General features: G+C 38.2%; 1 protein-coding gene and 1 pseudogene across 1 annotated transcript; one reads left to right on the forward strand and one right to left on the reverse strand.

Moving 5' to 3' along the window:
* Positions 1-2,303: 2,303 nt before the first annotated feature.
* Positions 2,304-3,239, reverse strand: LOC118923542 (olfactory receptor 4P4-like). Its single transcript, XM_036907488.2, has one exon. The coding sequence runs from the start codon at positions 3,237-3,239 to the stop codon at positions 2,304-2,306; it is 936 nt and encodes a 311-aa protein (XP_036763383.2).
* A 20,635-nt stretch (positions 3,240-23,874) lies between these two features.
* Positions 23,875-24,808, forward strand: LOC118923541 (olfactory receptor 4C46-like; annotated as a pseudogene).
* The last annotated feature ends 2,426 nt before the right edge of the window (positions 24,809-27,234 follow it).

Below are 27,234 nucleotides of genomic sequence, written 5' to 3' on the forward strand. Positions count from 1 at the left end.
TCTTTAATTTCCCTCTAAAGAATTCTATAACTTCATACATATTTTATACATATTTTGTGAGATTTGTCCTTATGTATTTCACATATTTGATTGTACTGCATAAGATATTTACAAAATTCATTTTCTGCTGTTTGTTATTAATAGAAAATAAAATCATTCTTTTATGTTGATTTGGTATTCTGAAATCTTGCAAAAACTCATTTCAATGAAAAAATTCATCCAGACTAGAAGAAACAAACCTGTTTTATTCATAAATGATAAATGATCTATGTAAAAATCTAAAGAATGTATTAAAAACTAAATATATGGATAAATATCAGAGAAAATCGTGGTCCTGTAAAATAAATTAAGATGTAATCTTTCCTATTTTTAACACTTATGTAGAATTAACTATGGTTTCTTCAAGTTTCTTCAAGTTTTTGTAGAATACACCAGTGAAGTAATGTATACAGGGAAGAGAGAATTCCATTTTGTAGACTGAGACAGAAAATTCAATTTCCTTAAGAGATAAAGGGATATTGAGATTATCAGTTAATTATTTTTAAATGAGTTTTTGTAGTTTATGTCATTTGAGGATTTTATCCATTCTGTATAAATTTTTTAATTAGTTGGCCATATTATGTTCAGAATATTCCCTTATTGTTCTTTTAAAATCTGTAGAAAGTTTAGCAATAGAGCCATTAACATTAAGCAGTAAAATGCTTTGGTAATAAGTAGTCTAAGTGTCCCAGTTCTAAGTTAAGTCTAGGTCATAAGAGATCTTAATTATATCCTATTATGAATGTACAAATATACTTTTAAAAAAAAGTTTCCTCTGGTTTTTCTAAAGTATTTCTCAGATGTCTCTTTTTCATTGTATTTACAAGATTTGCTTTATGTATTGTGTCACAATGTATTTTTATTTAATAAATTTTATTTTTTACAGCAGTTACAGGTTCACAGCAAAACTGAGTGTAAAGTACAGAGAGATCCCATATCCTCCTTTTCCCCACATAGGAACAACCTCCCCCACCTGAGCATTCCATTTGTACAGTCAAATGACTCTACACCGACACATCCTTATTATTCAAATTTCATAGCTTACATTAGGGGTACAACACTTGGTGTTATACAGCCTATGGGTTTTGACATGTATGATAAAAATGTCCAGAATTTTAACATACAGAACAGTTTCACTGCCCCCTCCAAAATCTAGGCTCCACCATTCATCCCACCCTTGGTATCCACTGATCTTTTTTTCCATAGTTTTGCCTTTTCCAGAATGTCTTATTGCTGAAATTATACAGTAAGTAGACCTTTCAGATTAACTTTTTTACTCTGCAATATGAATTTTAATTTCCTGCATGTCTTTTCAAAGTTTAATAGTTGATTTCTTTTAAGAGTTAAATAATATGTTATTGTCTGTATGTACCATACTTTATCCATTCACTTACTGAAGGACAGCTTGGTTGCTTCCCAGGTTTGACAATTATGAACAACCTGCTATGAACTGTGTGTAGGCAAAACACATTTTGCTTTTAGTCTTAGTTTTTGGACTTACCTTACTTGTCTTTTCCAGTTTTTATTTTTCTCATTGTAGCAGGAAAGGTCTTTTGTTTGGATCTAATGACTACCAATTTGCTTATCAATTTCAAGAAGGTACAAGTGGGTTAACACTTAAATTTTGTTATAAAGTTCCTTAAGTTATGTTATTACATTCTTGCCAATATGTGGAATACCATTAGGTAGTTTTAGCATTCTGCATTATAGATTCCCACTATGAACTCTGACTTCACTAGGTATTATTATTTGTTTGGATGGGACATTGGAGAGTCAACCCCAGGAACCACTATAAAACAGATTCGATTTTAAATATTTCTGAATGACATTGGAGGATGTATATGTGAATTTTTTTATCAGAATGTTAAATTGATTGCTTTAATTATAGATTTCAACCTCTCTACTGCAACAGAAGATGTGTCACTATGTAGTCTGGCCCCTAAATCCAAAGATTTAATTAAAAATTTTCCCTTTACAATTTATTGATTAGTATAAAAATGTCGTATTTTTTTTTGTGGCCTATTTGTTCTTTCACATAGATAACCCTTTGTATAACCCACAAAATAAACTTAGTTTGCAGTTAGTTTTTGTATGCAAAGGTTAGTATTTTTTTAGTTTTTACTTTAATCTATAGTCCTATATCTCTCTTTTATTCCATTCAGGGTAGTGTTGGTGGATATAATCTATGAGATAGTTCCTGGCTTTTTCATTCACATTTATCCCTCTTCTTTCATGAAGTTGCTTAGCCAATAAGCCTTCTCATATTAATTGTGTGCTCCCTTGGAATATAATGTTTGACACCAGACTTTTCTCATAGTGTTTTTCATCTCTGTATTTCTCAGTGTGTAGATTAAGGGATTGAACATAGGAGCAATGATGGTGTAAAACAGTGCAAGTATTTTGTCCTCAGGAAAAGTAGTAGGAGGTCTAAGGTAGATAAAAATGGCAGGCCCGAAAAATAAGATGACCACAGTGATATGAGACCAACAGGTAGAGAAAGCTTTGCGTCTTCCCTCAGCCGAGAGGTTTCTTAGAGTGAACAATATAATGCCATAAGAAACAAATAAGACAACAAAGGTTACTAAGGCAACCACACCTGAAAACGCAATCACGAGAACACCGGAGATGTAGGTGTTGGTGCAGGCAACTTTCAGCAGAGGAAAAATATCACAAAAGTAGTGATCAATCTCATTAGGACCACAGAAGGGCAGCCCAACTGCTGTAGAAAACAGAGGAAAGGCATGAAGAGCCCCACCACCCCAAGCAGCTAAGATCAGCAGGTTGCACCTTGTCCTGCTCGTGATGGTCATGTAGTGGAGAGGTCTGCAGATGGCAACGTAACAATCAAAGGCCATGGACGTAAGGATGAAGAACTCGGTACCGCCAAAGAAGTGCATGGTAAGGACCTGTAACATGCAGTTACCATAGGAGATGGTTTTTCTTTCCACTAGAAGGTCAGCAATTAATTTTGGTGTCACAGTAGAAGTATAGCAGATGTCTATTGAGGCTAAGTGAAGGAGGAAGTAGTACATTGGTTGGTGAAAAAGAGGACTGCATTGGATGGAGACAAGGATCAGAAGGTTTCCTTCCAAGAGAGCCATGTAACAGAATAAGAAGAGCACTAAGCTAAATATTTGTATGTTCTGGTTATAAGAAAGTTCCAAAAGGATGAATTCTGAGATATTTCTATGGTTTTCCATGTATTTGTGTTTGCTGTATGTGACACAAAAATGAGTTATGTATCTGAAAGAATAAAACATAAATTTGGTGAAAAATTAATGCTATGAATGCAGTGATATAATATTTACTACAAAGTAGATTGAGAGAATGAAATCTTTACATTAATAATGCTTGATTTATTGAATTAAATGCTTTTTTATTATATATATTATTTTATTAATCTTGATCAGTGTCAACACAGAAAGAGGTAGAAATGTTCAGGAATGTCAAAGAAACTGACCAATGAGATCCTTGAGCAAATTGTTTAATCTCTATAATACTCATTTTCCTCCTCAATATAGCAAAGATATCATTACATATTTCAAAAATCGAATGAGGGATACAGGAAGAAATGTGAAATGTTCCAATGACATATGTGGGTCCTAAAACAGATTTTCCTTTCACAGTCTTACCTTTTAAGTGAATAGCTAAACAACAAAAATATACAACCAACCCAGTGGAAAAATTAGATAAAATACTCATACCATGAATTTAATAAGTGTGATCAGGTAACCTTGCATTTCAGCAGTTTGTTAGTGAAAATCTGTTAACTTAATAATGGCTGTTATCTTAGGGTGTTTCTTAAAATAATCACTAGTCTAATTTTCTTTTTTTCACTGCAAAAATATACTCAGTTACTTTATTTGGCAGCACTGAATAAAAATCATGCCTGCCTTTTGGGTTATGCTGTCTGCACAAATATCAGAACTCTTATGTTTAAATAAAATTTTCATCACATACTGAAATTTCCTCAGAGTGTAACAGAATATGCAGCTTGCTAAAAACTTACCTTAGTTGAAGCAGATGAAACTAGTCTATTTTAGAATGGCAGTTATTTTGAAATATAGGAACTCTTGGTTACTGAAAATATCAAGCATAAACTGATCTTTTCTTAATAATAATATGGAATATTATATATAAGCATGAAACTTGGACACAAGGAAATTCACTGACAACTTCAAAATGCTTTATTTAACTCTACTTTCTTAAAGTAAAAACTCTTACTTTTGCTTGTAAGTAATGCACTATTAACACTGAAGTCTGCTAAAACATTTTTTTTTTGAGAGGACATCTCTCATATTTATTGATCAAATGGTTGTTAACAACAATAAAATTCTGTATAGGGAACTCAATGCACAATCATTAATCAACTCCAATCCTAATTCTCAACAGTCCCCAATCTTCTGAAGCATAACGAACAAGTTCTTACATGGTGAACAAGTTCTTACATAGTGAATAAGTTCTTACATGGTGAACATTGCAAGGGCAGTCATATCACAGAAACTTTCGGTTTTGATAACGCATCATGAACAATAACAATCAAGTTGCTAAAACATTTTTTACGGTTATCAAACTGTCATACCCTGCAAGAAAAGTTACAGCTTCAATAATGTAAGTATATAGAATAATACAAAGAACTCACAATTAGCCAAGCACATGGTTGATGGGACACTTCCGAAACAAGGAGACTTGGGTCATTACTAACCATCGGGTCTCAGTGGCTGTCAGGGGAGCTTCAGGCTGCATCAGGAAGTACTCCACCTTCAGGTATCTGTCAGTTAGCCTGTTGTACCAAAATATGGAATGAAATGCAAAGAATTACAAATGAGCTTTCAAAGACAATATATTTTTTGCTATTATTTTGGAAATCTCATTTTCACATGAAAGTTTCATGTTTACCAACCTTCTACAGGTTTGCAAGAGAACTGGACTTCAAATAGAAAACTATGAGCAACACAATGGTACATCTTCATCTCAGAAAAGCAGGCTAGGAATTTTTAGTGCCAATTTAACATCTAAGTAATACCTCAGACCAAAAAAACAAACAAATGGTACTTTAAATTCCTGTAAAAGCCAGCATAAGTAATTAGGTCCTAGGGAACATCTATTTTATGGCTATGCCTAAAGAGAACTTTTAATTCAATAGAACACAATATAAACTTAGGTGACAACACAAGAATTAATAGGTCTTTGGAAGCTCTAATTATATTCCCAGAGGCATTTCTAAGTGGGACCTTGGCCAGATGTGGCTAAGTCACTAACCACAATACTGCGCTGGCTGCTCCTGGGGTTTACTTTCCATATTTGCCTATTAGAAAAAATTGGCACTTTTTACCTGGAGGCTCAAGAATCTATCATCAAAGAAGTTCTGTAAACTCTGACTTCTCTGTGCTCTTCATATTTCTGAAAAGTAGGAGAGGAGCTGATGCAGACTCTGATAGTATTGGGTCAGCACTCAGGAAATGCTGAGCTGAGGCAGGACAAGGAGATCCAAAGGTGGGTGTTTACAGTCCTACATGGGCATCATTAAGGTCCTGAGGGTGGGGTAGGTAAATCAATACAATCAATGACGTGCAAATCATAGTTGGGGGGAGGTTACCATTGCTGGCATAGATGATTGGGGAATGGGACACAAAGGAAAGGAAGGATAAATGGATAAACATTCTTTTCCTTATAAACTTGGCATGGAGGACACATAAAAAGATACGGAAACTTCAGAGGAAGGAAGCACTCAAAGTACATCACACCTGTGATCCCATTTACCAGTCGGTGCTTTCTCCTGTCCCTGAATATTCACAGTTGCTTAGGCTCAGCCTCATCTGCACACACTGATGTTCAGTTATTCTCTCTATCACATACACATCCATACCTTTAAAGTTTCCTCATGCAAAGAAAATCAGGAATTCAAATTTTATAATATCTAGTCTTTTTTGGATCAAACTACTTCAGAAAATAATAAGCAAAATTGAAATTGTTGGGTGGTTTAAGTTCATTATATTGTTTAATTCACATAAATAATGTATATGTTGACATAAATATTATCAGGTCTTCTATCCAGAAAAGAGCACAGAAGGTTCTAGAAGTTAAATAAATAGCTCAAATATCCATTAAGCAACAGAAGCAAGAAAATGAGCATTCTAATTTTCGTGCTTGCTTCCAGGCTTTGAAAGTGGAATAACACTGAGTACATGAAAGATTCTAGTTTTTCAGAATAAAGGACATCAAAGCCCCGTGTTTTACAGCTTATCCACTTCAACCTTACACCCAGCATCGATCAAAATTTTCTCAAGGTAGCTGGCATCAATCTACAGGAGGAGACAGTAGGTCATATCTTTAATATCCTCCCTGCACCAACATACACAAGGACACCCCTTAGAGTCAGATGTGAGTGTTATATTTACGTCCCCAACTCTTGAATTCATCTGTGATCATGTACTATTTCTGCTGCGTAGTTTTACTTTATAATATTTTTTATGAACCACATTTTCTTTACCATTTAGAATGTTTTTTTTCCCTAATCTCAGGTTACATACATTTTCTCCTATATTTTACTCTGAATGTCTTATCGTTTAACATTTTTACATATATGTCTAAGATGCATTTTGAATAAATTGGTACAAGTTGTGATTTATAGATGAAAGAGTTTTTATTTTATAATTTTTTTAAAGCACATATAGATTTCTAATATTTCCACTACGATTTGTTGCAAAGACTATACTTTCTCCACTGAATTGACTGACAGACTTTTGTTGAGATTAGATTAATTGAAACATGTTAGGCACTCTGCATGCAGAGTCTAAGTGCCAGAAGACTACATACAAAAGTCAGGAAGTTCTGTGTATAACTTCTCAAGTTACATTCAGAGCTGAATTATAGTTTGGTTGTCCCTGAACTGAATGAAGATCCTGGGGAAAGCACATTTGTGTGGACAACAAGCAGCAGCAACTGATTGTAAGCAAAGAAGGAGCCCTCAAGAAAGTCCCAACAGAGTAACAAAGCTTTTGCAGTTGGAGGAAAAGAAAACATATGGTTTGTGCCGTTCCTTATGTTTTAGGTGTAATTATGGTATACGATAATCATTATACATGGCATCTCACAAATTCATCACAGTTTGTAGGTTTAGAACTGAATGATTAGAGGCGGAGCCAACATGGCGGCGTGAGTAGGACAGTGGGAATCTCCTCCCAAAAACATATATACTTTTGAAAATACAACAAACACAACTAGCCCTAAAAGAGAGACCAGAAGACGCAGGAGAGTGGCCAGACTGCAGCTACACCAGCGAGAACCCAGCAACTGGTGAAAGGGGTGAGACACAAGCCCCGGCCCGGCGGGACCCGAGCGCCCCTCCCCCCAGCTCCCGGCGGGAGAACAATAGGCAGAGCGGGAGGGAGACGGAGCCCAGGACTGCCGAACACCCAGCCCCAGCCATCCGGGCCAGAGCGCAGACACAGTACATGCCCAGGGGGCCCTGGATACTGGGGGTACAGGGAGTAAGACCCCTGAGCGGGTGCCGAAGCTGATGCCCCTGTGACAAAGAAAAGCGGGGGCTTTTTGAAAGCCTTAAAGGGACAGGGACTTAACAGCTTGACGGAAACAACCCAGGTCACAGTACAGCAGCTGGAAATTACAGGGAAAACCGGGTGCACTAACCCCCTGGGCAACAGCTCTGAGACCCCTCACGGAGGCAAACAGTCCAACAGCCCCCCCATCCATTACCCCAACGGGCGCTGCGAAAGCAGAGAAGCAGCCTGAGAAAAATTCCGCCCACAGAAAGGGAAATTCCTCCCTTCCGGCCAGGCAAGACACAAAGACCCACTCTACACGCAATTACCCAACACAAGCCACTAGGGGTCGCAGTTGTCCCAGTAAAGAAAGGCCAGTAGCAAGTGAAAATTTTGGCCCTCCCAGCTGACAGTCAATAGCACCTGTCAACATGAAAAGGCAAAAAAATATGATCCAGACAAGACTAACCCAGACAGCTTCGGCATCTGCTACATCTTCCCCTGAGAAGGAATCTGGGGAGATAGATTTAGCCAGTCTTCCTGAAAAAGAATTCAAAACAAAAGTCATAACCATGCTGATGGACATGCAGAGAAATATGCAAGAACTAAGGAAGGAGAATTCAGAAATAAAACAAGCTCTGGAAGGACTTCAAAACAGAATGGACGAGATGCAAGAGACCATTAATGGACTAGAAAACAGAGAACAGGAACGCAGAGAAGCTGATGCAGAGAGAGATAAAAGGATCTCCAGGAATGAAAGAATTTTAAGAGAGCTGAGTGATCAAACGAAAAGGAACAATATAAGAATCATAGGTATTCCAGAAGAAGTAGAGAGAGAAGAGGGGATAGAAAATGTCTTTGAAGAAATAATTGCTGAAAATTTCCTGAAACTAGGGGAAGAAATGGCCTCTCAAAACCACAGAGGTACACAGAACTGCCATGACAAGGGATCCAAGGAGGGCAACACCAAGACACATAATAATTAAAATGGCAAAGATCAAAGACAAGGACAAAGTATTACAGGCAGCCAGAGAGAAAAAAAAGGTTACCTACAAAGGAAAACCCATCAGGCTATCATCAGACTTCTCAACAGAAACCCTACAGGCCAGAAGAGAATGGCATGATATACTTAATGCAATGAAACAGAAGGGCCTCGAACCAAGACTACTGTATCCAGCACGAATATCATTTAAATATGAAGGAGGGATTAAACAATTCCCAGACAAGCAAAAGTTGAGGGAATTTGCCTCCCACAAACCACCTCTACAGGGCATCCTACAGGGACTGCTCTAGATGGGAGCACTCCTAAAAAGAGCACACAACAAAACACCCAACATATGAAGAATGGAGGAGGAGGAATAAGAAGGGAGAGAAATAAAGAATCATCAGACTGTGTTTATAATAGCTCAACAAGCGAGTTAAGTTAGACAGTAAGATAGTAAAGAAGCTAACCCTAAACCTTTGGTAACCACAAACTTAAAGCCTGCAATGGCAATAAATTCATACCTTTCAATAATCACCCTAAATGTAAATGGACTGAATGCACCAATCAAAAGACACAGAGTAACAGAATGGATAAAAAAGCAAGATCCATCCATATGCTGCTTACAAGAGACTCACCTCAAACCCAAAGACGCGCACAGACTTAAAGTCAAGGGATGGAAAAAGATATTTCAAGCAAACAACAGAGAGAAGAAAGCAGGTGTTGCAATTCTGGTATCAGACAAAACAGACTTCAAAATAAAGAAAGTAACAAAAGATAAAGAAGGACATTACATAATGATAAAGGGCTCAGTCCATCAAGAGGATATAACCATTATAAATATATATGCACCCAATACAGGAGCACCAACATACCTGAAACAAATATTAATAGAACTAAAGGAGGAAATAGAATGCAATGCATTCATTCTAGGAGACTTCAACACACCACTCACTCCAAAGGACAGATCCACCAGAAAGAAAATAAGTAAGGACACAGAGGCACTGAACAACACACTAGAACAGATTGACCTAATAGACATCTACAGAACTCTACATCCAAAAGCAACAGGATACAGATTCTTCTCAAGTGCACATGGAACATTCTCCAGAATAGACCACATACTAGGACACAAAAAGAGCCTCAGTAAATTCCAAAAGATTGAAACCCTACCAACCAACTTTTCTGACCACAAAGGCATTAAACTAGAAATAAACTGTTCAAAGAAAGCAAAAAGGCTCACAAACACATGGAGGCTAAACAACACGCTCCTAAATAATCAATGGATCAATGACCAAATCAAAATGGAGATCCAGCAATATATGGAAACAAATGACAACAACAACACTAAGCCCCAACTTCTGTGGGACACAGCAAAAGCAGTCTTAAGAGGAAAGTATATAGCAATCCAAGCATATTTAAAAAAGGAAGAGCAATCCCAAATGAACGGTCTAATGTCACAACTATCGAAATTGGAAAAAGAAGAACAAATGAGGCCTAAGGTCAGCAGAAGGAGGGACATAATAAAGATCAGAGAAGAAATAAATAAAATTGAGAAGAATAAAACATTAGCAAAAATCAATGAAACCAAGAGCTGGTTCTTCGAGAAAATAAACAAAATAGATAAGCCTCTAGCCAGACTTATTAAGAGGAAAAGAGAGTCAACACAAATCAACAGTATCAGAAATGAGAAAGGAAAAATCACGATGGACCCCGCAGAAATACAAAGAATTATTAAAGACTACTATGAAAACCTATATGCTAACAAGCTGGGAAACCTAGGAGAAATGGACAACTTCCTAGAAAAATACAACCTTACAAGACTGACCCAAAAAGAAACAGAAAATCTAAACAGACCAATTACCAGCAACAAAATTGAATCGGTAATCAAAAAACTACCAAAGAACAAAACCCCCGGGCCAGATGGATTTACCTCGGAATTTTATCAGACATACAGAGAAGACATAATACCCATTCTCCTTAAAGTTTTCCAAGAAATAGAAGAGGAGGGGATACTCCCAAACTCATTCTATGAAGCTAACATCACCCTAATACCAAAACCAGGCAAAGACACCACCAAAAAAGAAAACTACAGACCAATATCCCTGATGAACGTAGATGCAAAAATACTCAACAAAATTTTAGCAAACCGAATTCAAAAATACATCAAAACCATCATACACCATGACCAAGTGGGATTCATCCCCATCCCAGGGATGCAAGGATGGCACAACATTCGAAAGTCCATCAATATCATCCACCACATCAACAAAAAGAAACACAAAAACCACCTGACCATCTCCATAGATGCTGAAAGAGCATTTAACACAGTTCAACATCCATTCATGATAAAAACTCTCAGCAACATGGGAATAGAGGGCAAGTAACTCAACATAATAAAGGCCATCTATGAAAAACCCACAGCCAACATTATATTGAATAGCGAGAAGCTGAAAGCATTTCCTCTGAGATCGGGAACTAGACAGGGATGCCCACTCTCCCCACTGTTATTTAACATAGTACTGGAGGTCCTAGCCACGGCAATCAGACAAAACAAAAAAATACAAGTAATCCAGATTGGCAAAGAAGAAGTCAAACTGTCACTATTTGCAGATGACATGATACTGTACATAAAAAACCCTAAAGACTCCACCCCAGAACTACTAGAACTGATATCGGAATACAGCAAAGTTGCAGGATACAAAATCAACACACAGAAATCTGTGGCTTTCCTATATACCAAAAATGAACCAACAGAAAGAGAAATCAGGAAAACAACTCCATTCACAATTGCATCAAAAAAAATAAAATACCTAGGAATAAACCTAACCAAAGAAGTGAAAGACTTATATTCTGAAAACTACAAGTCACCCTTAAAAGAAATTAAAGGGGACACTAACAGATGGAAACGCATCCCATGCTCATGGCTAGGAAGAATTAATATCGTCAAAATGGCCATCCTGCCCAAAGCAATATACAGATTTGATGCAATCCCTATGAAACTACCAGCAACATTCTTCAATGAACTGGATCAAATAATTCAAAAATTCATATGGAACCACCAAAGACCCCGAATAGCCAAAGCAATCCTGAGAAAGAAGAATAAAGTAGGGGGGATCTCACTCCCCAACTTCAAGCTCTATTATAAAGCCATAGTTATCAAGACAATTTGGTACTGGCACAAGAACAGAGCCACAGACCAATGGAACAGACTAGACAATCCAGACATTAACCCAGACATATATGGCCAGTTAATATTTGATAAAGGAGCCATGGACATACAATGGCGAAATGACAGTCTCTTCAACAGATGGTGCTGGCAAAACTGGACAGCTACATGTAGGAGAATGAAACTGGACCATTGTCTAACCCCATATACAAAAGTAAACTCAAAATGGATCAAAGACCTGAATGTAAGTCACGAAACCATTAAACTCTTGGAAGAAAACATAGGCACGAACCTCTTAGACATAAACATGAGTGACCTCTTCTTGAACATATCTCCCCGGGCAAGGAAAACAACAGCAAAAATGAACAAGTGGGACTATATTAAGCTGAAAAGCTTCTGTACAGCAAAAGACACCATCAATAGAATAAAAAGGATCCCTACAGTATGGGAGAATATATTTGAAAATGACACATCCGTTAAAGGCTTGACGTCCAGAATATATAAAGAGCTCACACGCCTCAACAAACAAAAAACAAATAACCCAATTAAAAAATGGGCAAAGGAACGGAACAGACAGTTCTCCAAAAAAGAAATACAGATGGCCAACAGACACATGAAAAGATGCTGCACATCGCTAATTATCAGGGAAATGCAAATTAAAACTACAATGAGGTATCACCTCACACCAGTAAGGATGGCTGCCATCCAAAAGACAGACAACAACAAATGTTGGCGAGGCTGTGGAGAAAGGGGAACCCTCCTACACTGCTTGTGGGAATGTAAACTTGTTCAACCATTGTGGAAAGCAGTATGGAGGTACAACAAAATGCTCAAAACAGACATACCATTCGACCCAGGAATTGCACTCCTAGGAATTTACCCTAAGAATGCAGCAATCAAGTATGAGAAAGACCAGTGTACCCCTCTGTTTATCGCAGCACTATTTACAATAGCCAAGAATTGGAAGGAACCTAAATGTCCATCGATAGATGAATGGATAAAGAAGATGTGGTACATATACACAATGGAATACTACTCAGCCATAAGAAAAGGGCAAATCCAACCATTTGCAGCAACATGGATGGAGCTGGAGGGTATTATGCTCAGTGAAATAAGCCAAGCAGAGAAAGAGAAATACCAAATGATTTCACTCATCTGTGGAATATAAGAACAAAGGAAAAACTGAAGGAACAAAACAGCAACAGAATCACAGAACTCAAGAATGGACTAACAGGTACCAAAGGGAAAAGGACTGGGGAGGGTGGGTGGGTAGGGAGGGATAAGGGGTGGGAGAAAAAGGGGGGTATTAAGATTAGCATCCATAGGTGGGTCGGAGAAAGGGGAGGGCTGTACAACAGAGAGAAGACAAGTAGTGATTCTACAATATTTTGCTATGCTGATGGACAGTGACTGTAAAGGGGTTTACAGGGGGGACCTGGTATAGTGGAGAGCCTAGTAAACAAAGTATTCGTCATGTAAGTGTACATTAATGATAAAAAAAAAAGAAAAAAGAAAATCAGTTTCTGTGTGGTGACCTCCAATGTGTTCTACACAATGGTATAAAGGGCATATAAAATTGTATTCAAAGGGTCTGTTTGTGTTTATGCAGAGGATCAAAGCTTGGTTTGGCTACCTCGAAAATGAACTAAGATACGATATGAAAAAGAACTTTCAACATCAGCATTCTCGGAAGACTCATGACAGAAGATGATCAGCAAAAAAAAAAACCCAACAAAGATCCACGCACTGCCACAGGTGTAGATGCACTCATCCCACCAGTTCCTGGACTTCCCATGGGAAGGATGAAGGAGATATCTAAGCTGGCCTGTGCATACAGTAAAACAACAAATTTGACTGGATCTATACTGTTGGAACTCAACCAAGAATTAGGAGAAGTGCAAATTGTAGCACTCCAAAATCTTACAACCACAGACTATTTACTGTTAAAAGAACATATGGGATATGAACAGTCCCCAGGAATGGGTTGTTCTAGTTTATCTGAATTCTCTCAGACTGTTTAAGTTCAGTGGGACAATATCCACCATATCATAGATAAGTTTTCACAAATGCCTAAGGTGCCTAACTGGTTTTCTTGGTTTCACTGGAGATGGCTGGTAATTACAGGTATGATTTGGTTAGGTAACTATATTCCTATTATGTTAATGTGTGTGCACAATTTAATTAGTAGTTTAAAACCTATCCATGCTGAAGTTACTCTACAAGAAGATATGTCAAAGAAATAATCAATCTTCCCAGGTTTTCTTCTGCCTGCTACTTCTATAGCTTTTCTTCTTCCTACCTAATCACAACCTTTAAATAGAACTCGTACCACATGTCGAATTTACCGAGTATCATAATTCTTCCAAGTGGTAAAGACACCTCAAGACAAATGCTGGGCATAGAAGCCACAGGGCATAAATATGCAAAGAAGTAAAAAGCTAACCTTTTCAAACAATAAGGCTTCTCTCTCACTTACCAACTTAACATTTCCCTGTATGGCCCTGGAAGATGACTGGTTAGCCAGAGACGGGTAAGATTCCTCAAGGGAGGAACAACCTAAGACAGGCACAGTCGCAGGGGGCCATGTGGTGAGAAAATGGGGAGCAGCAGAGGTGAGGCTTAGAACCTCCCCCCTCATGTTCTGAGAGAAATCGTCTGCATACATGGATGTTTATTGCCCTCGTCTAGCTCGGATTAACACATAGTCTACAGGCACACACCTGATCATCTACATTTGCTCTCTTACAACACTAAACTCTGTTTTCTACCTTTATCTCGTATCTACCTACTTCAGCATTTTATTAAAAATAATAATAATAGAGAAATGTGGTATCCACATATAAATCAAGTTTAAAAATCAAATGAATATTCATATTTGAACTGACTGTGTATAGTTCATAATGCATGAACAAAACCGAAAGCTTCTGTGATGACTGCCCTTGCACTGTTCACCATGTAACTTATTCACTATGTAAGAATTTGTGCTCCATGTAAGAATTTGTTCGTTATGCATCAGAAGATTGGAGACTGACGAAAATTAGGCTTGGGGTGGATTAATGATTGTGCATTGAGTTTGACCCCCCTATACAGAAATTTATTGTGGTTAACAACTATTTGATCAATAAATATGAGAGATGCCCTCACAAAATATATATATACATATATATATATATATATATATATATATATATATATATATATATATAAACACACTTCCAATTGTAAAATAAATAAGTAACCGAAATGTAATGTATAGCATAAGGAATATAGTCAAAATATTGTAACAACCTGGTATGGTGATACCTGGTACCTAGAATTATCATGTATATAAATGTTGAGTCACTGTGTTGTACACCTGAAACTAATGTAATGCAATACTGTTGTCAACTACCCTTCAATAATAAAAATAAAAAAAATAAAAATAAAAAAAAAAAAAGAACTGAATGATTAGTGAAAGTAGAACATTAAAGAAAGTTAAAGAATTTGGGAGCAAAGAAACAGTGCTTGGCAATCCAAAGTGAAAACCTTGCACAAGTAGGGGTAGACTGACACTGGCCAAGTTCAAGGTTGTCTAGTAAATGAAGCCAGGCCAGTTTTCAGGCAAAAGGGGCCCCTAAGTTCATTGTTTCTTTCTAAGGAGAAAGTGAAGTCAGGGCACACCCTTGTCCTTCAGGAACAAGGTTCAGGAAAGCCCATACTTGCAAAACTCACTAGCGTCCCCAGCTCCATTTCCCTGTCAATAGGTGACCCAGCTGAAGGGGGAACCAAATACCTGTGCTGCTTCTTCATGTTACTATTAAGAACAGAACTTTACTGCTGCTAATGGACAGGTAGGCAGTATAGTTTAAAAAAACCCGAAACTGGAAACTCAGAAAGCTTGGATAGAACCTCTTACTGGTCACACTGCCTGATGTCTCTAGACAAGGTACTTAAGTTCTTTAAAATCTTAGTACCAAAATCAAGTATCAGAAGCACATATAGGATATATACCAAGGAATCAAGTAGGAAAGTCATGTGGACTATGTTCAACATCACACAGCTAGTCTGTCATAGCCAGGCCTTCCTAATGTACCCTAAGGCATGGTCACATACTATCCCCCCAGGACCTCCTGGATCTGAGAACATATTCTAATCACTGTGGCTCTAATGTGGCAGTGGATTGAAATGTTGAGTCCTTATTTAAGAAAGTTATTATCTTTCTTATCATATCTCCAACGTCTTCTGATGTGTTTAGCAGGTAGTCTAGTTTTCCTTATGATGGACCCAATTCAGAATATAACTCATTTGACAGTAAAACTATCTGAAAGTGAAATAAAGACTGCTGTGTGCATTTTCAGATGAATCAGCAAGTGTAAGCGATACTTGAGATACATGTACTATGTGATATATGTATATTCAGCCATGAGAAAGAAGGAAATACTGCCATTTTTGACAATATGGATAGATCCTCAGGGCATAATGCTAAGTGACATATTGTGTCACTTAGTGATGCCAGGATTCTTGTTTGAAGAGTCAAAGAATGAACTTCGCAAACACTCAAGCTAGGGAGCAAGGCAGAGGCTTTTATTTACAGATAAAGCAAGAGGACAGAGCTCCTGCTCATGCCAAGAGGGCGCAAGAGAGTCCCAGGGTGGTGCCTTGTCTAGGGGTTTTATAGGCAGTTGAGAGGCAAAGTGCTAGGAATGTACACCTGCTAAGTGGCCCCAAAATGTTTATCTTCAAAGAGACATTATTAAGTTTCTTATTAGTCTTCTTGTTTATTTACAAGAAATTTAGTGCTCTGATTTCCTCCCCAGATAGCAGCTTCCTGGGCTAGGAGCCTTTCACTCAAGGCTGCATGCCTTGCTCCCAAGGTGGGCTGAGTTATTGTCTGTTCGTTAAAGAGTATGATAAAGTTAGTTTTTAACAAATTGGGTTTTAAAATGCAGCCTTATTTTCAAGATGGAATCCTTCCTCTTTGTTTTGGGCTTGCTGGTTAAATTGCCCAGGTGGCAAATCACTGCACTAGGGCTGGAGGAAGAGAAGCAGCACCCGAGTAAAGTCAGAAGAACAAGCTGGCCCCCCAGCAGGCCAGAGCAAATCCTGCAATTGAATATCTTGCTTTATTTTATCCAGAGGCCTTCACCCTACTCTTTCTAAGCCTAGGGTCCCTGTCTCATTAGGAATGATATCTTAATAATTAAAAATGAAAGTCAATTTCATGTAAATACTAAGTAGAAAGTGGATTGTCAGAGGCTGGAAGGTAGGAGGAATAGGGAAAGGTTGGAAAAAGTTATCAATTTTCAGCTATAAGGTGAATAAAGTCTGAGGATCTAATGTATAATACGGTGACTGTATTTGATATAACTATCATAGAATTGAAATTTACTAAAAGAGTAGAACTTAAAAGATCTTTCTCTCTCTCTCTCTCACACACACACACACAAACATGCACACAAAGATAAACATATTAGGTCTTACATGTGTTGATTAACAGGATGGGGGAAATCCTTTCACAATAAAAAGGAAAAAAAGATTTCTTTGAAATACCTAGGCTATGTCACACCATAAACTTGAGCCTATCTTAGGTATGAATAAAATACGAGAAAAGTCTAGTAGTGCTAGATCAGCCCCCCCCACCCTGCCCCAGTGGATGCCTAGAGACAGATACAGGGTTGAGGTCAGGGTGAAGTACAAGGAGAGTGGACGGAACAGGAAGTCCCCTAGAAAGCCCTGTCACTCACAGCTTGTTTGGACCGCCAGTCTTTTCATAAGGCCCCATCCAAAACTTCTAAACTTATAGCCTTGTGATTTCTGGCAGTCCTAGACCTTAAGTAGGATGTCTATCTAATATGAGTGTTTATTGGCAGGGTAAGTGTGACTCTAGGGGGAATATATTTTCCCAGCCCAGGGCAAAATACATTTGAAACTGAAATCAGTCAAAGGGAGAAATAAAGTGGTATAAACCCGTTAATTGCTTACAAGCAGTCTTGCACTTCTGTTCACCCACGTCTCTCGTGACCCAGCTGCAAAAGGGACCCCACCCCAACTTCTCCAGTCCAGATATGCCCTTGATCCCCCTTGTAATTTCCTATTCATGTGGATCTGGACTACTCTCTACCCCTTGGAAACATCTATTTGATATGGAGATGCACTAAGGCCAGCAGAGAAATTCTGGAAGTGTTGCAATTTTACCCACAGTAAGGTAGCCCTTTAACAATTTATTAGGGGCTCATTTTTAAATTAGCTGTAATTTCCCTATAAGTGAATAGAATTTCTTAAGTTGCACATTTACAACCACAAATATTTATTAAATACTCTGTTCACACTCACATGCTGAGCAAAATAGTTTATCGTGTTCTTCTGTATTGTTATGTGACAGATAGTTTTGCAGGTAGTAGGCATGTGCCACAGGGTAGAAAGTGAATCCTGGAAAGAACACCTAACAGTAGATAACAATCTTTGTTTGATATATTTTTGTGGACTTTTGTATAATAACCTCATAGTTTTTTTTTGCCACAAACATCTTACTGACTGTTGAAAAAAGAAAAATGATACTAAAATGTTTTATGGTTTTGTTGCATATCATTCTTCCTGGCAGGTTGGCTATTTCCCTGACAAGTCCTCAAGATCTTCCATCCCATGCACACACAGGCAGTTATCACACACATAGGCACATGTATATACATTACATTCTTATGCTTAACATGTATTACAATTGAGAATATTTGTGCCCTTTTATCCCCCTCACCCTCCCCACCCACCCTCCCCAACCCCTCCCACATGGTAGCAACCAGTCCCTTCTCAGTGTCTGTGAGTTTCCTGCTATTTTTTTCATTTTGTTGTGCTTTTATTTATATTCTACAAATAAGTGAAATCATGTGGTATCTGTCTGTCTCTGCCTGGTTTATTACACTTAGCATAATACCCTCTAAATCCACCCATGTCATTGTGAATGGCATTTCTTTTTCATCCCTGAATAATATTCCATGTACCACTTCTATTTTATCCGTTCATCTATTGATATACATCTAGGTTTTTCCATATCTTGACTATTGCAAATAGTGCTGTGATAAACATAGGGGTGCATATGTCTTTTAGAATCAGGGATTTTGTTTTCATTGGGTAAATTCCTAGGAGTGGAATTACTGGGTCAAATGGCATTTCTATTTTTAGTTTTTTGAGGAACCTTCATATTGCTTTCCACAGTGGTTGCACCAACTTACATTCCTATCAAAAGTGTAGGAGGGATCCCATTTCTCCACATCCTTACCAGCATTTATTTCTTGCCTTTTGGATAGTGGCCATTCTAACTTGTGTGAGATGGTATCTCACTGTGGTTTTGATTTGCATTTCCCTGATAATTAGCAATGTGGAGCATTATTATGCGCCTGTTGGCCACCTGTATTTCTTTGTAGAAATGTCTATTCAGGTCCTCCATCATTTTTTAATAGGGTTATTTCATTTTTTTGGTGTTGAGGCCTATGAGTTCTTTATATATTTTGGATTGTAACCCCTTATCATATGATTTGTTTATGAATATATTCTCCCATACTGCAGGTTGCTTTTGTGTTCTGCTGATAATGTCCTTTGCTGTACAGAAGCTTTTTAGTATTATGTAGTCCCACTTGTGCATTTTTTATTTTGTTTCCCTAGCCTGAGGACATGTATCCAGGAAAAAATTGCTTATGCTTTTGTTCAAGAGATTTTTACCTATTCTTTCTTCTAAGAGTTTTGTGATTTCATGTCTTACATTCTGGTATTTAATGCACTGCAAGTTTGCTTTTGTATGTGGAGTTGGACAGTAATCCAGTTTCACTCTCTTACATGTAGCTGTATAGTTTTCCCAGCACCAGTTATTGAAGAGCCTGTCTATAACGTATTCTTTCATATGCAACAATAATAGTATTATACACAGAAGTAATAGCAGTATAACTCCATTTGGGTTCCAGGGTCCGATTCCAGTGTGTGTATGTTGTGGGAGGTTTTGTTCCCACACATAACACTAAACAATTCTCAAACACCATCTGGGTGTCATAGAACTCAACTCAATTCTGAGGCCATGTGCCTGGAGACAGCACCAGATTCCCCGCGAGGGCACCATCCTGCAGGACTGCCCTCCACCCCCACTCCAGACACCAGTCATAAGCCCCAGGCTGTTTCCTGTGCTTCTGAATCACTGGCTACAGGTTGGAGGTTCCAATGACCTCCCCATTAGACTCAATAAATTTGCTAGAGCAGCTCTCAGAAATCAGGGAAAATACTTAACATTTACCAGTTTAATAAAAGATACCGTAAAGGATACAAGTTAACAGCCATATGAAGAGATACATAGGGCAAAGTCCCCAGGAAGGAAGTTTCTGTGCTCATGGAGCTTGGGGCCTGGCTTGGTGGTTTTAATTTTGTACTTGCTTGGTCAGTAATTGGTCTACTTCGTTTACTGTGGCTTTATTTTTATTGGTGAAAATTATTTAAGCTTAGGAACATTTCCATCTACAGAAGTTCATTTAACATATCCTGTAATGCTAGTTTAGTGGTTGAAAATTAGTTTAGCCTTCATTTATCTGGGAAATGTTCAATCTCTGCTTCAAATATGAATGATTATCTTGCTGGGTAGGGGATTCTTGGTTTAAGGTCCTTCTGTTGCAATACATTAAATATTTCATGCCACTCCCTCTGGCCTGTAAAATTTCTGCTGAGAAGTCTGCTGATAGCCTGATGGGGTTTCCCTTATAAGTAATCTTTTTTTCTCTCTCTGGCTGCTTTCAGTACTCTCTCGTTATTTTTAATCTTTGTAATTTTAATTATTATATTTCTTGATGTAGTCTTCCTCGGTTCCTTTTGTTAGGTACTCTCTGAGCTTCCATGACATGAGTTTGTATTTCCTTCTCTAGATTGAGGAAGTTTTCAACAGTTATCTCCTCAAAGTGACTCTCTTCTCCTTTGTCTCTCTTTTCCTTTTGGTTCCCTTAAAATGCTTACATTTTTTTATTAGGAGTTGTCACACAGCTCTATTATCATTCTTTTCATTCCTAGAGATTCTTTTTCTCTCTGTTCCTCAGCTTTGATGTGTTCCTGTTCTGTAGTTTCCATCTCCTTGATTGTTTTCTCTACTTGTAACAATTAATTTTGGGCTCTCACGGCTCTAGCTCTCAGGAAATCTACAGTGTGCTTCCAGAAAAGGCTTAATAATGATAAGAAGAGAGAAGTTCTCTCTGTGACATGAGCCCACAGGTTAACTGCATCACAGGATCCCTCACTGGAATTGTGCCACCTTGCTATTCACATGACATTCAGCTTTCTTAGAAACTCAGGTTCAGACAAAGGGGACTTACAGATGTTTAAGTTCCAAGTGCAGGGAACACAATTCTCCATTCAAATAAAAAAATGGGTTTTTCTCAGACATGTCTCTCCAGAATACCTGTTCTAAGACAAAGTTTTTCTATCAGAGGGGATAATTAATTCCTGGGAGGTGAAGTAGCAACTACAAGGTAAGGTCCTTTATGAAAACCTCTTTAAATATCCATGCAATGCAAGATGAAAATATTTCTGTTGATCGCATCTCAAAGCAATATTAATCATGTGTGAAATGACCCATTTCAATGTATTTCTTTTACACTTTCTGCCTCTTGCCTAGGGACCAGAGCCAATAATTGAAGATGATTTATCCACAGTGTTCCAAATGAATTCATTCTAAATTCAAATCTAAGGTTTTATGAAAATTTTTGAGACTTTAAACTAGAAGGAAAGGTTTTGATTTATGAAACCACTTTCTTAGCAACTGTTGATTTGATGTTGAATAATCATAATAGTGTTTTTCTGAGTGTGTCGTATCTTTCATACTGAAAGTTACTTAACCCAAGAACAGCTCAGCTGAAAGATGGGATTTTTTCTAAACACGCTCAACCAGTATTCAGATCATCTAAGTTCATAAGGTAAGTTTTTCAATGGTGCTAATGCATCCCAAAGATTTTTACTTCATATATATGTGTGTATATATATATATATATATATATATATATATATATATATATATATGTATATATAATCACTGCTTCATATATATATATGAATATATTATATATATATTACTTCATATATATATATAATCATTATGTTTCTACACCTTTCAAATATGTAATAGAATATTTCATCCTCACCCTAATTCTTCAAAAAATAGTTGGTAAATATCATTCACCTAATTTGAGAGGTGAAAAACTTCAAACTCATGGAGATTAAGCAAATTGTAGGAACTTGACTGCTAATACCAGACTCCATGCTTTTGTTATGAGAAGTCTTCTTTAATAATCAATATTAATTATTAGAAGGAAAACAAAATGTAAATACACTTCTCACACAGAAAATACATATATAAGAATAACAAATAACATAAGTTATTGGGTGTTTATTCAAAGCACAAATGGAGAAACATTTCTGGTAACAATAGTTATGGACAATTGAGTTCACATGCCTTCTTTAAAATAAAATTGGAGGTGATTCTTCCTGAGCTTATTACACAGGATATTTCCTGTGTTATCACTCTAAATGTCAATTCTATGTTATATCCTAGGTGCATACACAGTTTAAAAACTACATACAATTCCCATGTGTGTCTACAGCACTATGGTGGATATGTTCATATATTAATCTCCTTAATCAATTCTAAAAATACCTGTGAAGTGGATGTTATTAAGCTTACTTTATAAACTAGGAAACAAGGATGTAATGTGCTAGAAATGTACCCCATATAAAAAAAGATGCAAATGGAAAAAAATCAGGAATCTACTATGACCTTTTAGATTTTCAAACCAAACACTTGACCAGTGTGGTGGTTATTTTTACTATTTTGCAGATGTTTTGGTTTGGAGGAGGATTGGAGTAGGAAAAACTGCATCTGAGGGAAAAGTCAGGATAAAAGGACATTTCAGTGAATTCAATACTATATTTTACTTGATTCAGGGGAGTTCAAACCTGTAATTGTGCATGTGCAAGTGTGTGTGTGTATGTGTGTATGTATTTTTATGATGATATTGCTTCATGTACACTTGCCTCTGAAGTATTAATAAGGTAATTATAATTTTTTTGGTTATATAAAGAAATTACTAGTTCAATATTGCTTCTTATAATAGTATAGGGCATGAGTAAGAATTTTGGGGAAAAAAACAAGTATAATCTGAACTGATTTTTGCTCTGCCCTTACTTAGCCCCTTGACCTTGGGCAGAATCTGTCAGTTCTCTATGCTTCTGTTATACAATGTGTAAAATTGTATTAAAACCATAGTGGTACTCACTCAAAGGTTTGTAGTGGGGATTAAATCAGCAAATGCCTGCAAAAACACTTATAGCATAATAAGTATTCAGGTTCAGTTGATATTATCATTGTCAGTATCATCAGTGTAAGACTTTGGAGAGTTTCCTTATCTTCAAAATGGATGAAATAATAGCAACCACACAGGATAATCTGTATTAAGTGGAATCATATGTGCAAAGCACTTGCTACTATGCCATGCACATAGCAATAAATAACTGAAAAGTATACATTATAGTTGTTGGATTAAGACAACAAATATTTATAGTAGCCCTTATATACTTTCTTTATATTCCCATGACCCTGTTATTCTTTTTGTCAAGTATTATACATAATCTCTTAACTGGGGTTTCTGTCTCTGGCTTCCATCCCCTTACTGAACCTCACCCCACTTCATCCAACACACGCAAAGATCTTTACTACCATTATATTCACCAATGCCTTCCACAAATTCTTCTTCATCCTTCCACTCATGTTCTCAGTTTCCATTTTTGGTTCCGCATTTCCCTAAGACTAGAGGGAAAACTCCTTAGCTTTATGTTCACAGCCCTTACATCCAGGTTCTGCCCCTTTTTCTCACTCAGCTGGCATTCTAAGTACAATCTCCTAATTCATGTTAGGCTTTTACTCATTTCAGATGATCATGTGAGTTCCTGCATGTTTGTATAGAAAAGTTCCTCATGTCTATACCCTCAAAGAATTTTCACCTGGGAGTCAATGGGAATAATCTTTAAGGACTCAGAACCATTTGTTGTGTCAGAAGAAAAAGACCCTCATAACAATTCACAACTCAATAAAACCTAGGGCTTTTTATTTATTAGCTGGAGAGTTTTAATAAATTAAAGGTTGTGTTAATAAACATGATTTTTTCAGGGAATGTATTTGACATAATATGAAATACATGGAGAATAGGAACAACATGACCGTTTGTTCTATTGAGGCTCACAGAGAATCCAAAGATGCAGAAAGTTATATTTGTTGTGTTTTTTCTCATCTGCATCATCACTGTGGTAGGAAATGTGCTCATTGTTGTCACCATCACCACCAGCCCATTATTGGACACCCCCATGTACTTCTTCCTGGCCTATCTCTCCTTTATTGATGCCTGCTATTCCTCTGTAAGTGCCCCTAAACTGATTGTAGATTCACTCCATGAAAAGAAAACCATCTTATTCAATGGATGCATGACCCAGATCTTTGGGGAACATTTCTTTGGAGGTGCCGATGTCATCCTGCTGACCGTGATGGCTTATAACCGCGATGTGGCCATCTGCAAGCCCTTGCACTATACAACTATCATGAATCAGCGGGTGTGTGGCCTGCTAGTGGGAGTGGTGTGGGAGGGAGGCTTTCTTCATGCAACCATACAGATCTCTTCATCTTCCGATTACCCTTCTGTGGCCCTAACGTCATAGATCACTTCATGTGTGACCTGATTCCTTTGCTCAATCTTGCCTGCACAGACACCCACACTCTAGGGCTCTTTGTTGCTGCCAACAGTGAATTTCTCTGTATGTTAAACTTTCTCCTCTTGATAGTGTCTTATGTAGTCATTCTGGCTCTCTATGGAACCATAGCTTGGAGGCGAGGCACAAAGCCCTCTCCACCTGTGTCTCCCACATCACAGTGGTGGTCTTGTTCTTTGTTCCCTTATATTTGTGTACATGAGACCTGCAGCTACTTTATCAATTGATAAAGCTGTCACTGCATTCCACACTATGATAACCCCTAAGTTAAACCCCTTAATCTATACCTTGAGAAATGACCAGATGAAAGATGCCATTAGAAAATTGTTTAGTAGGAAATCTATTCCAACTGACAAATAAATGTTCCTGGAGCCCCCATAACAATTTAACTGAGGCAAAGGACAGAAGAACATTTTGAAAGATCTCAACAAGAAATACTTTTGGGATAAAGAAAATACGAACTGCTATAACTCGTAGATTTTGTATTGAAAGGATGGATATAACAATGGGATAAAAACATAACTGAAGGGCGGAAGATGGCGGCGTGAGTAGAGCAGCGGAAATCTCCTCCCAAAACAACATATCTATGAAAATATAACAAAGACAACCCTTCCTAGAATAAAGACCAGAGGACACAGGACAATATCCAGACCACATCCACACCTGAGAGAACCCAGCGCCTCGCGAAGGGGGTAAGATACAAGCCCCGGCCCCGCGGGAGCCGAGCGCCCCTCCCCCCAGCTCCCGGCGGGAGAAGAGCAGGCAGAGCGGGAGGGAGATGGAGCCCAGGGCTGCCAAACACCCAGCCCCAGCCATCCGGGCCAGAGTGCAGGGCCCTCGATACTGGGAAAACAGGGCAGCAAGAACAGTGAGCAGGCACTGGAGGCTGGGCGACAGAGGACATAAGAAAAGCGCGCGACCATTTTTTTTTTTTTTTGCTTTTTTGCTGCTTTGTTTTGGCGAGCGCTTTTTGGAAGTCTTAAAGGGACAGGGACCCCAATACTAGGGAAACAGGGCAGAAAGACCGGTGAGCAGAGGCCTGAGGCTGGCACCGGAGAATAAAGAAAAACGAACGACCACCTTTTTTTTTTTTTTAATTAAAAAATTTTTTTTTTTTTTTTAATTAAAAAAATTTTTTTTCTTGTTTTTTTTGTGGTCGTTGTTTTGTTTTGGCGGGTGCTTTCTGGAAGTCTTAAAGGGGCAGGGCGGGTCACTTAATCCAGAGGTAGGGAATCCGGGATCTCTGGGCACCCTAACCCCTGGGCTGCAGGGAGCAGGGAGGCCCCTTACGGAGATAAATAGCCTCTGAGCAGCTCCTGCTCCAACGCGACTCCACCATTTTGGAGTAGCTGCCCGATCCAGGCCACGCCCACAGCAACAGCGGAGATTAACTCCATAGCAGCCAGGAAGGAAGCAGAAACCCTGTCTGCGCGCAGCTGCGCAGCACAAGCCACTAGAGGCCGCTGTTCTCCCAGGAGAGGAGGGCCACAAATCAACAAGAAAGGAAGTCCTTCCAGCCGTCACTCGTCCCAGTTCTGCAGACTATTCCTATCACCATGAAAAGGCAAAGCTACAGGCAGACAAAGATCACAGAGACAACACCAGAGAAGGAGACAGACCTAACCAGTCTTCCTGACAAAGAATTCAAAATAAGAATCATAAACATGCTGACAGAGATGCAGAGAAATACGCAAGAAAAATGGGATGAAGTCCGGAAAGAGATCACAGATGCCAGAAAGGAGATCGCAGAAATGAAACAAACTCTGGAAGGGTTTATAAGCAGAATGGATAGAATGCAAGAGGCCATTGATGGAATTGAAATCAGAGAACAGGAACGCATAGAAGCTGACATAGAGAGAGACAAAAGGATCTCCAGGAATGAAACAATATTAAGAGAACTGTGTGACCAATCTAAAAGGAACAATATCCATATTATAGGGGTCCCAGAAGAAGAAGAGAGAGGAAAAGAGATGGAAAGTATCTTAGAAGAAATAATTGCTGAAAACTTCCCCACACTGGGGGAGGAAGTAATCAAACAGACCACGGAAATACACAGAACCCCCAACAGAAAGGATCCAAGAAGGGCAACACCAAGACACATAATAATTAAAATGGCAAAGATCAAGGACAAGGAAAGAGTGTTAAAGGCAGCTAGAGAGAAAAAGGTCACCTATAAAGGGAAACCCATCAGGCTAACGTCAGATTTCTCAACAGAAACCCTACAGGCCAGAAGAGAATGGCATGATATATTTAATACAATGAAACAGAAGGGCCTTGAACCAAGGATACTGTATCCAGCACGACTATCATTCAAATATGACGGTGGGATTAAACAATTCCCAGACAAACAAAAGCTGAGGGAATTTGCTTTCCACAAACCACCTCTACAGAACATCTTACATGGACTGCTCTAGATGGGAGCACTCCTAGAAGGAGCACAGCACAAAACACCCAACATATGAAGAATCGAGGAGGAGGAACAAGAAGGGAGAGAAGAAAAGAATCTCCAGACAGTGTATATAACAGCTCAATAAGCGAGCTAAGTTAGGCAGTAAGATACTAAAGAGGCTAACCTTGAACCTTTGGTAACCACGAATTTAAAGCCTGCAATGGCAATAAGTACATATCTTTCAATAGTCACCCTAAATGTTAATGGGTTGAATGCACCAATCAAAAGACACAGAGTAACAGAATGGATAAAAAAGCAAGACCCATCTATATGCTGCTTACAAGAAACTCACCTCAAACCCAAAGACATGTACAGACTAAAAGTCAAGGGATGGAAA

This window comes from Manis pentadactyla, chromosome 13 (genome assembly GCF_030020395.1).
Source record: "Manis pentadactyla isolate mManPen7 chromosome 13, mManPen7.hap1, whole genome shotgun sequence".
NCBI lineage: Eukaryota > Metazoa > Chordata > Mammalia > Pholidota > Manidae > Manis > Manis pentadactyla.

Bases quoted from the DNA above. Each gene is read 5' to 3' on its own strand.
- LOC118923542 (XM_036907488.2), bottom strand. From the start codon at position 3,239: ATGGAAAACCATAGAAATATCTCAGAATTCATCCTTTTGGAACTTTCT.